General features: G+C 40.8%; 1 protein-coding gene across 1 annotated transcript in view; it reads left to right on the top strand.

Annotated features, from left to right (window-relative positions):
- The first annotated feature begins 8662 nt into the window (after window positions 1-8662).
- The window catches only part of fndc1 (fibronectin type III domain containing 1), a 40421-nt gene continuing 37977 nt past the window's right edge, over window positions 8663-11106 (top strand). Inside the window, exon 1 of the mRNA XM_073493387.1 lies at window positions 8663-8735. Within this exon, the coding sequence (XP_073349488.1) occupies window positions 8663-8735 (73 nt within the window). The remainder of the gene's footprint in view (window positions 8736-11106) is intronic.

Below are 11106 nucleotides of genomic sequence, written 5' to 3'. Positions count from 1 at the left end.
CACTATCTATAGGAAATGTGAAAAAAAAAAAAATCTGTCAAATTAATCTTCAACTTTATTTTTTAACTGTGTGTTTTGTCTCTTTTTTGGGCAATTTCATTACACAAAATAAAAGTGCAGTGAAGAAAAGCGTTTTAAAAAGGATAATTACACTTAATTAAAGGTGAAATGGCAACAGTATGGCCTGATAAACAAAAGACCAACATAGCCAAACGTCTGCAATAGGTTATTCACAAGATACGTATGTGTATTTTTAACACAATATCAGTATTTTATTATGTAATATCACAGTTATCATTGTGACACCTCTGGTTGCAGCCCTAGAAGTATGTGATAAAGTGTAGTCACAGAATTTCCTCAGATGGCATCATAACCAGAATTTACATGAGTGGAAACCAGTGAGAGTCTCTCGTGTGTTGAACTGGGCAGGACTCCGAATCGTACTGACTTAATCAGAGAGACCCCTGTGCTGTTAGTTGGACCAGGGGGGAGGAAGAGTCGACAATCTGATCGTTGACTTGGATGTCACGGTTCATGTGATATCAGCCTCTGGTGACTTCACTGCAGCACAGAGCAAACCACTGAAACCCATCCTCTCTCCACAGCACACACACACACACACACACACACACACACACACACACACACACACACACACACACACACACACACAGTGACAGAGCAGTGAAGCGCGGAGGAAGAAGGGGAGGTGGGTGGTCTTGTAACATCCTCCACAATCCTGATACTAACCAGAGATCAGCTGGGATTGAACACCTGTCACCTGTCAGAGAGCGGACTGATCACTGTCCAGGGTGCTGAAACACACACCTCACTCATTTCCTCTCTCTCTCACACACACACACACACACAGAAAGGTATGATGTAGATGAATGAATCCACTGATTTCCCCTCTAAATATCCCTCCAGTGAAGAGCAGGAGACGCATAATGACCCTGTAGCAGCCAGAGAACTGAAGGATTGGCAATAAAGTAGACCCCCACACCTTTAACACCCTCCCTGCTCAGTCAGTTGTAACCTGCTGTCCTCCCCCGGCTTTATTAAAGCAGTGAAGAGGTGTCACTGTAATTACACTACAGTATATTCACAAGAATGTAGAGAGTTACTGTGCTTTGTATGAATAGGGTCTGTAGTAGTTTAAAGATGTGAGGAGGGAGTTTAACAAAGGATTACATAACAAGTCCAAAAATCATGACAAGGGATTAGATCTTTTTTATCCTTTTAAATCGAAATTATCGTGTTTTATGATTCGTTCTCTCATTTATTTGAAGCATATTCGTCCAGTTGGATAAAAAAAAATTTAAAAAAATGAAAAGGCGCATTGGAACATCAGAGCGCAGCGCGTCTCCGGTGACCGCTGCTCCAGGATGGTTCCCCCCAAACTTTTTACGCACCCGGGATTATCTCCCATCACGTCCTCTAACACCAATCAAATCAGGGCACAGGGATTCAGTTTCCACACATGTATACGGGCTGTAACCCTGCACGTAAATATGTCCTACCTCTGAACGTAACTTTAGCGATCCTGTCACCTCTCCCCCGGAGGTGAGCGACCGTCTTCAGGTAAACCATTAACGCCATCATTAGTCCACGCTGGTCAGGGGGAGTAATTCTACTCCAAACTTGGTGCAATCTGTGTTTAAATGAGCTTTAAGTGAGCCTCTCCTCGCGTCCGGACGCAACAATCCGTTTCCATACGGGCAGCATGTAGTAGAGTTATGTTTTTTTTTCTTCTTATCTAACAGAGACAAAAGAATAAATAGTGAATTAATGACAGGCTCCTGTGAATATGTTCTCTCGCTCCGTGCTGGCTGCTCGTTCTGTCGCGCATCTCCCGGCTGGCACTTGGTTTTTACTCTGCCCGTTGTGCAGGAAGGGCGGGGGGTGGGCTTCAGCTCCAGCTCCAGCTCCAGCTCCAGCTCCACTGTGGGGATGCTGGATGCTCTTAATTGTAGATCAGATCAGCCCAGTCTTGGAATTTGAGGGAAATTTGCTCCTTCTTTTGTTTTCAGTGAGTGAGAATCCTCACTTTAGTAGGTATCTTTGAAGGTTGGTAACTAAACATAGAGTTCAAATACTAATGTCTCTTTTGTAGGATGGGAATTCTCACGATACCATGATTCACGATACACCGCCCATGATAACGACAGTATCACGGTGCAGCGGTGCAATAATCAGTAGCACTCAGATGAAGAGATTGATTTTTGTCATTGACAGTAGCAATCATCCACGATATCTGTCTGACTGAAGAACACAAATTACCCCTAAAAAGATAAAGAACAGGAATTATGTATTTATTCGCAGAATTTGACATGAACTGAGATGAAACAGTGCCGTCTTTACTAAGTGCCTTGTTATCAGACACACTGACTGCCACTGTGCATGTCCAAGTGCAACCCAATGGACAACTGAGTACGCCTTTAATCGGTCGACCAGTAGTATACAGTATACATACGTGTAAATATATGTGTTATTTACTTTTACTTGTACCTTTTAATACTTAAGTACATTTATTGCCAGAAAATTACTTTTGATACGTTTATTTAATATCAGATATTTTACTTACGTTTCATGTTTACATTCACGTTTACCAAAGTAATATTTTCACATGATTTTTTTACGTACATATACTTTACATAAGTATGACTTTGGGGTACTTTTTGCAACACTGAGTATATCTTCTTTAAAATTATTACAAACACTTAGAATTTACTTTTTACCTTCTAAAATGTACTGTATAGTAAGATTACATTTTATTCTTAAGGGCAACACAGTTGCCAGGCATCTCCTTTTCCCCTTACTAGGGGGTCAGGGGTCAAATGAGCATTGACCATCGGCCCCTGTCTGGTGCTGGGCAGTAGTCCTTTCTGCTCTGGTAACAAACAACAGAAACCTAATTTTCCCTTTAGGTCGAGGCACTGTAATCCATGTATCTGTTACAGGGAAAGACCAGCAGGTAGGCAGCTGTGCCAGGAGTTTTCAGAACAGAGTCCAGATACCTGTCGGGACCTGAGGGGGTCCTCCAGGAGGAGAATGAAGGATAATTCACTGGTTCACCAGATGTTGCTGCAAAGACAAAAAGGTTAAAGACCAAACTCACCCCCATGCAACATGCAACATTTTTAAAGATTTGTAGCTGAAGAAAAACAGTGTATGCAAATCGGCATGTGTCAGTGAATTTTCCCTCTTGGCATATAACAAGATGTGTTGAGTTTCTTCAGAAATGTCTTTTCTTCCAGGAGCACTGATGGCAGCAGGAATCCATCTGACAGCACTGTGATGTTCCTCAACATCCCAGCAGGCACAGTGACACCCAGGCTATCAGCACAGCTTATTGGCCCTGCCAAGATATGGAACTGACTGTCAGATAGGAAAGAGAATGGCTTCACACAAAAGTACAGACAAAATAGTCTGACGCTTTGACATGTATATTCAGCATCCGTGTCACTGTAATTTAGTCTGAATGGGTTCAAATGTAAAGAAAACCAGGTCTATTACGACTCGAGATAGACCTGGGAAAACATATTTCTGAGTTTGTATTATTACCTCGTTAATATTGTGAATATTTAAATCCTGAGTTTGAATTCTTGCCTTATTCTAATTCTTCTAATTCTTCTCCCTTACTGGTGGACCGCGGGTCAAAAGAAAGCACCTGCTGTACTGTTAAACCATGCAAAATGGTAGTACACTGAAGCCCTGAGAGGCAAGTGAAAAAAACATTCAAGCAATCTATTTTTTTAAAGTCTGATCAAAATTGTTTTCTCTCCTGTGTTTATGAGGAGGTGAATAACAATCTTGAAATTCAAATTATTTTTGTTATGCGTGGTTTTACAGTACAGTAGTTGTTTTCTTTTGACCTGTGGCCCACCATAAAGTTTCAGTTTTGTCCCTGCAAGGAAAAACGTTGTTTTTTTGCAAGCGCCTGACTGAATACCTGTATAAAGTGTCACTCTGTGCACCGCTCAGTATCTGTAAAGTAATTTATAATCATAATGATAATAATCACACTTCAACAGACAGCAGTACCACATAGTACATCCTCTGAAATGATCATGGTTTTGGTTTTCAGTTGAGATGTTTCTTGTTTTATTTTGGTAAATGTATCCTCATGTGTCATGTTTTACTTTCAACTTCATTTCTTTGTGTTTTTTCCTGTGTTTTCTGATTAGTTTCACTTGTCTCTCATTAGTCCTCCCTCCTTTAAGTCGGTCTTTCCCTCTCTCATTGTCAGTTCATGTGGTTTGTTTCCACACGTCAGTCCTGCTTCCTTTGTTTACTTCCTGTCTCACTGTGTCTGCATTTGGGTGCTCACAAGCCATAACACATACAGGTGAATCAGCATCTCTTTAAAACAGCTTCAACAAAAACTGAACATTTTAACCTTCATGGCAGATTTATTACAGAACTACTGTATTAGACTGTATAAGTTTAAGCGAGGTGACAACTGAGTGTATTTAAAGAGAGTCTAGGATCAGTTTCTCCTCGAAGCTCTGTGTTTCTGTTTACTGAAACTATTAATATGAAGTTGGTAGTACACAACGAACTGTGCTGTCTCCCTTCCTCTTCACCACCTACACTGCAGACTTTAAGTACCGCACTGAGTCATGTCATCTGCAGAAATTCTCTGATGACACGGCCATGGTGTGGCATGTAGAGGGCGGGACGATTTTGTTAAGTGGTGTAGGGAGAACCACCTGCAGCTGAACGTGGCGAAGACGAAAGAGATGGCGGTGGACTTCAGGAGGAACAAACCCCCGCCCTCTCCAGTCTGCATTGGTGGGACAGATGTGGAAATAGTGCAATCATACAAATACCTGGGTGTTGTGCTGGACAATAAACTGGAAGAAGAAAGAAGGGCCTAGGCCGGTTTTACTTCTTGAGGAGACTCAGGTCCTTAAATGTCTGCAACCGGATGCTCCAGATGTTCTATCAGTCTGTTGTTGCGAGCACCATCTTCTTCGCTGTGGTGTCCTGGGGTGCGGGCATCAAAGCGAAGGACGCCAACAGACTGAATAAACTCATCAAGAAGGCAGAGTCTGTTGTTGGCTCTAAGCTCTAACCTTTTCTCTTCTGCCTCAGTATTTTATTTTATAGCTACTTAAGCATTTTATTGTACATAGTATTTTATTGTTTTTCATATTGTATATAGTATTTTATTGTTTTTATATTGTATATAGTATTTTATTGTTTTTATATTTGCCCTTGTATTTTGATTGTATTTGTATTTGAATGTACCCGCTGCTATACCTAATTTCCCTTCGGGGATTAATAAAGCTATCTATCTATCTATCTATCTATCTATCTATCTATCTATCTATCTATCTATCTATCTATCTATCTATCTATCTATCTATCTATCTATCTATCTATCTATCTATCTATCTATCTTGTTTCCTTCTCAACTCACAACAAAGACAATGATGGAGTGAAAGAGCTGGTTCAGCAATTTACCATCTCTGTATATCAGCTCCCTCAAAGGAGTAGAACAAACACAAATAAAAGGCCGCATGTGTCTTGAAACACGGTTAGATGTTGACCCCTATCAGCATACAGCAACACCTTTAGATAAACACAGATGACAAAAGAAATAAAGTAAATCTGCTGATAGAAGCGGAGCACAGCACTCGTTCTGCTTGAGCATCCTTCATATAAACTCAGTCAGACAGTCAGTCTTACTCGATACAGTATATCAGCAGACATGGCCTATTTCATCACAGGCATCTTGTCGGCTCACTCGGGGGAATTATATCAGGTCCTGACATAAATAACCTCAGGCGAGTGTGTGACAAGATAGGAGGCAGGACACCTTGTACTCACTGTACCGAGCTGGCTGAAACGTTACCTGAGAGACAATCCTACCATGTCTCTCCTTCTTTGTGTGTGTGTGTGTGTGTGTGTGTGTGTGTGTGTGTGTGTGCGTGTGTGTGTGTGATTGACAATAGCTGTGCACATTTAGCAGGTTTGCAGGGGAGCGAGTGCGAGAAACAACGATCTGCTTGGATAAGATTTTTTTATAGTTAAAAAATGCATTATGTTTTGTGCTGACTCATGCGCTATTGCAAGCTGCTGCAGTAGTGTTAGTGTGTGTTAGGGGATGTGAGAGAGAGTGTGTGTGTGTGTGTTTGTGTGTGTGTGTGTGTGTGAGAGAGAGAGAGAGAGAGAGAGAGAGACTACTCGAGGCTCAATCAGCACCCTTAATGAGTTTATGAAGCTAAGGTTTTCAGGGCAGAGACTGTATAAAAAAGACAAACTGCAATGACTTTATTGGCCCCTGGGGGGCCTGAGGATGGCCATTGACACATGTATTGATTATGTGGCAACTGTGGCCCTTCTTCTTAGTAATGAATACTGAAAGTGGCTTGAAGAGTTTGAATTGTTCCAACTGCTCTTTACACAGCAGTTACTGCATTGTAAAAACCTATTTAACCTATAATTTCCCATCTGTCCCTCCTCAGACTGGATCTTAGCAGTCATTCATGAATTCATTCATGAACAAGTGATGATCGAAATCTTTTTCCAGTGTAGATAAAGGCCCTGACCAACAGAGGGAGACGTTGGTCTGGAGTAAAATCACCTACAGACAACTGAACAAAGCTGACTTTTGTCTCTTGATGTTGTTTGATGAGCCAGTACATACATATATTTACTATTTCTGCATGTCGCTTCATATGAAAGATTCTCATTGTTTTAAGGCATCATACGTGTGTTGATTTTTAATGAATTAATTCAATAGGCTTTATTGATATTACATTATATATTTGAACAATTAGAATTATGAAAAATAAGGAAGGAAATTAACAACAAAAAATGTTAATAATAACATTAATTAATGGACTAAAATAGATAAATGAAAAAAAATGGCACACATACACACATATACTGTGTATATATAACCTAATTCCCGTGATGGAATGGAACTAAGAACATTTACTAAAGTTGGTTTTTCATATTAATATATATGAGTGTAAGTTAATGTGTATTCATTCGACTAATCATCATGTAAGTGATGAGTGTTGTGTAAGTATGTCAAGTCCGGACCACAGGAAGATCAGCTGATCGCAAAGGCATCCTTTAAATACACTCATAATACAGGCAGGTGGATAGATCATTAATTATGAAAGGCCAATTTCTAAGTTAAATTTCCAATTCTTTCAGTATGAATGAGAATATAAGTGAGAGATTAACCTCTGAGCTGAAGACCAAGGAGAATGGATTCAGTAATTGCCCATCTGTCAGATTGCTGCTGGTCTTGTGGGACATTTGCTGTTATAACAAAAATGAGGTTTTACAGCAGAGAGCCCAGAGAGTCTCTGCAAGGAAACCTGAAGATCTCTCACATGCAAAAACACTGCAAAAACGATGTTTCTGAGATGTTCAATTTTAAATGTCTCCAGTATTTAATGTTGAAACTTTACAGAGTTAGAATGTATATGAAGCTGTGTATACCATCACAGATGTTAATCATTAGAAGGAGCAGGACGTGAGCTGATTTCAGCCTCACTGGAGCACAAAATAATACAAAAACAAACAAGTAATAGATAAATTGACTACATCAGCCATATTTTAATATCCAGTCATCTTAACAACATTTAGCTACATGCTGAGGAGTTTTAGATGAAGATTAAACTCTACTGCTGCTGCTGGAAAACATCCAAACTCACCTTTCTTGTGTGCAGTTTTTACTGTTTAAAAACGTGGCTTGTTGCTCCATCTAGTGGTTAAATGACTTACCTGTAAAATGGATGTAACTGTGCACCCTGTCTCCACAAATTTAGATCATGTGTCGGAGTCTTTGCCTACAGCACAGTCCTGCTCTGGGCTAAGTTTTCATCAATCTTTAACTGGCAGAAATAGGCTTCCTTATGTTTGCTTTTGGACTGTGGCCCACCATTAAGTGTCAGTTTTGGCCCTCCAAGGCAAAAAAGTTTGGGCACACCTGGTTTAGTTTAAGAGGTCTGTAGACCAGCAACTATTCATTCCTGTGGTTTCACGAAGAACAATGAAAAAAAGTGTTATAAAAGAATACACTGTTCAATAGTAAATAAAATCAGGACGAGTAGATGTGGCTCTGAACATTTGCAGCATGTTATCCTGGTGCTGATCAGCCACTTACAGCCTGCAGTGTTTTTCTCTCTCCCTCCACCTGCACCCAGACCGTCAGTTCAGGGTGAAATCAGTGCACTTCCCTGAAGAGGGAGACATTTTGTCAATTTTATTTTATTATCCTCCCCAAACATCAGTGACACGCTGCACCAACCTGTTCACACATCTACAGATCTTAGCAGCATACATTAGGCTGTGGGCACTGTGGAGGCATAGAAAAATGGCATTTGAATGCAAACAATACATGCAACTCTGAGAAGCTAAACGTCTTTAGATATATAAACAGCATTGTGTTTCGCAGTTTATTTTATTTATTAAGCCAACTTCACTGTGCGTAATCGCTTCTTTCAAACTGGAATTGACTGGTGCAGTTTGTGAAAGTGATTTGTTGTTGGTTTTTTGGAAGTTTTTCGCCGACATAAAAGACAGAAAGTGAAAAGCAGGAGTCCCCATCGGAAGAGGGGAGGGCAGGGCTGGTGCGTCCCAGCCCTCTGCATCCAGCTGGTGCGTCGCTCCGCAGCAGCAGCGCGCCACTTTCACTATGGCTTTAGCCGCAAGCAGGACGCTCTTGGCGCTATTCGTCACGTTTTGCGCACCACGATGCGGATGGACAGGTAAAAAAAAAAAAAGATTTGTTTACTTTCTCCTGAGCAGGTGCACGTTATTCAGTCTGATAATTGCTGGGGCACTGTTGCTTTCTCTTGAATCCACTTTGATTTCTATGGCAGTTGTTGCAGCGTGTAACTTTGAGCAGTATATTGCATTATAGGTGCAAATGTAATATTGTGTTGTCAGAGTCTTGATTCTGTGATTTTTGGATGGAAAGAAAATACCACAATGTCTGTGTGCCTGCCTGCATACCCGAGCCATCAAGCAAAGCAAATCTCCAGTTGCTGCAGATGTTATTTTTTCCAACCATTTCTCATTAGAAAGTATTAAAGGGGCACTGTGTAGTTTTGGAGAAGTAATTACAACTCTACAATATTAATGGGCTAATAATACAAACTCAGAAATAACAGAATAAACAAGTTGTTCTCAGAGGAAAATAAGGTCCCAGAACACTGTTTGAAGCTAGAAAGGTGGCAGGGTCCGCCACATATAAACAAAGTAAAACAGTATGAAAATGTGTTGTCCTTTAAGGTCAGTTTGTGTATTCAGTTTATTCAGTCATGATAACAAAGAGAGTTCATTTAGATTGTTTGGACATAAAAAAGATCTTTCTCTTAAAATTTATTTCCCAAAACTACACAGTGCACCTTTAATTCTAGTTTCTAGGAGTGCATCAGACTATTTAATTCAGAGTGAACAGTCTGATTTATCATTTGCAGTTGTAATAGAATTAGCTAAAGTGTGTAATTACAGCAAACAGCCGTGCAGAGACTGTCGTGACTTTATGGGGGAAAATATGATGCTGGCGTCTCAGCAGCAGTCATGGAACAAGTCCTTACCTCATACAGTTTAGGCACATCCTCGAGGAACTGTGATCGACAACTACAAGATGATGACAAATGTCAGTCAGGCTACAGAGAAAAGTGCTGTGTTTTCTACTGAGGGGTATCATGCCCAGTTGGTGACTAATGTGGCTGATGGTGGAGATAAAAAGTGGTTTCTGTCACACTCCCTTTGGACAGAGTTGCTTTGCTGCGTGTCTTGTATGTCTGGCATCAGCTGTTAGACGGAGATGGTGAAATAGAGACAAGATTAATGTTTTTATCTATTTATTTTTTAATTTCTATGACAAATTGATATTAAATGGGCGCAGCGTCTCTGACAGGCACGCAGCCCACAGCACACATGTTTTTGAAGTTTATTAAGTCCTGTTTGTAAAATCAGTTTTCATGGAAAGAAGCCCACATTCTCCAGACAGTGAAAATACCCAAAATATCAAAAGTGCAATAAAGCGTGAGGAGTTTTGGAGCGCAGTAAGCTAACCCCTTTGGCTGAGTTTAAAATTGCACCCAGCCTTTCTTTTTTTTCCTCTTTTCTCCAACGTACTTAGTCCACTTATACTGTCAGTTGATCTGTAAGTCTCTATATGCCTCCTTCTCGACTGTAAGCACTTAGCGCATGAGGTCATTTCTTTCTCTGTTCTGTTTGTTGTGTTCTTTTCCTCTGAGTCAGATTCTTTTCCATCTTTTAGGAAGTATTTTCTGCAACACTCTGCTTCACATTCATTCACTTACATACGTTCACACCTGGGAGCTACTTAATACAGCCACAGTTCACTGCTGCGGGCCACTGAGCAGCTCCGCTGGAGCAGCTTGGCATTAAATGCCTTCCCCTCGGGCGTTTTTACAGAAGTTGTTAAGGAGGGTATTACTCATTAACTTTCTCCACTCACATGTCATCAGCTTGTCTGTCTGAAGTTCTTCAGAACAGTAGATGAAATCTGGCCTGTGGGAATATCTGGACATTGAGGCGGGAGCAGTGCAAACAGAGAGAACAGAAACATTGTGTGTTTGCATAATAAATAATGTCGACTTCTTCCATGCAGCCACAGTCCATCAACTCCTGGAAAGTGTCAAGTGTAGTGAGTAATTGGGACAGAGAGTGTGGGGAAAGAGGGAATCATGTCCTTGCAGGCCAGTGGAATTTAATTTCTCTGCTCCACTTAACATGCGGGAATCCTGCAGGAGCCCCTCGCAGGAAAACCTGCATAATCAGGAACTGCTTTTTTAGTTCATTCTTCTAATATTATTCACAATGTTTGATCACCTGACATAGGTTGACCCAGATCTCCCACCCACCTGCAGCTTGGCTGTCTGTCAGACCTGCCAGTGATGGTATGTCTCATGTCATGATGTCATCTCTAGGCGCCGTTCCAGTTGTTTAAACAAGTACCACCTGCGCCATAAACACACCTGTCACAGCAGAGTAGATGTCAGCATGCAGGAAGATAGCCTAAACTAACAGTGTAAGATGTCAATTCTCATCTTCACGAGGGGATGTTTGAATACAACTCTATTGGTTGGAGAAGTGAGTTTG

Source organism: Pagrus major, chromosome 22 (assembly GCF_040436345.1).
Source record: "Pagrus major chromosome 22, Pma_NU_1.0".
Taxonomy (NCBI): Eukaryota; Metazoa; Chordata; class Actinopteri; order Spariformes; family Sparidae; genus Pagrus; species Pagrus major.
Note: the sequence above shows the minus strand (reverse complement) of the source record. Positions and strands in the feature narration are given on the sequence as shown.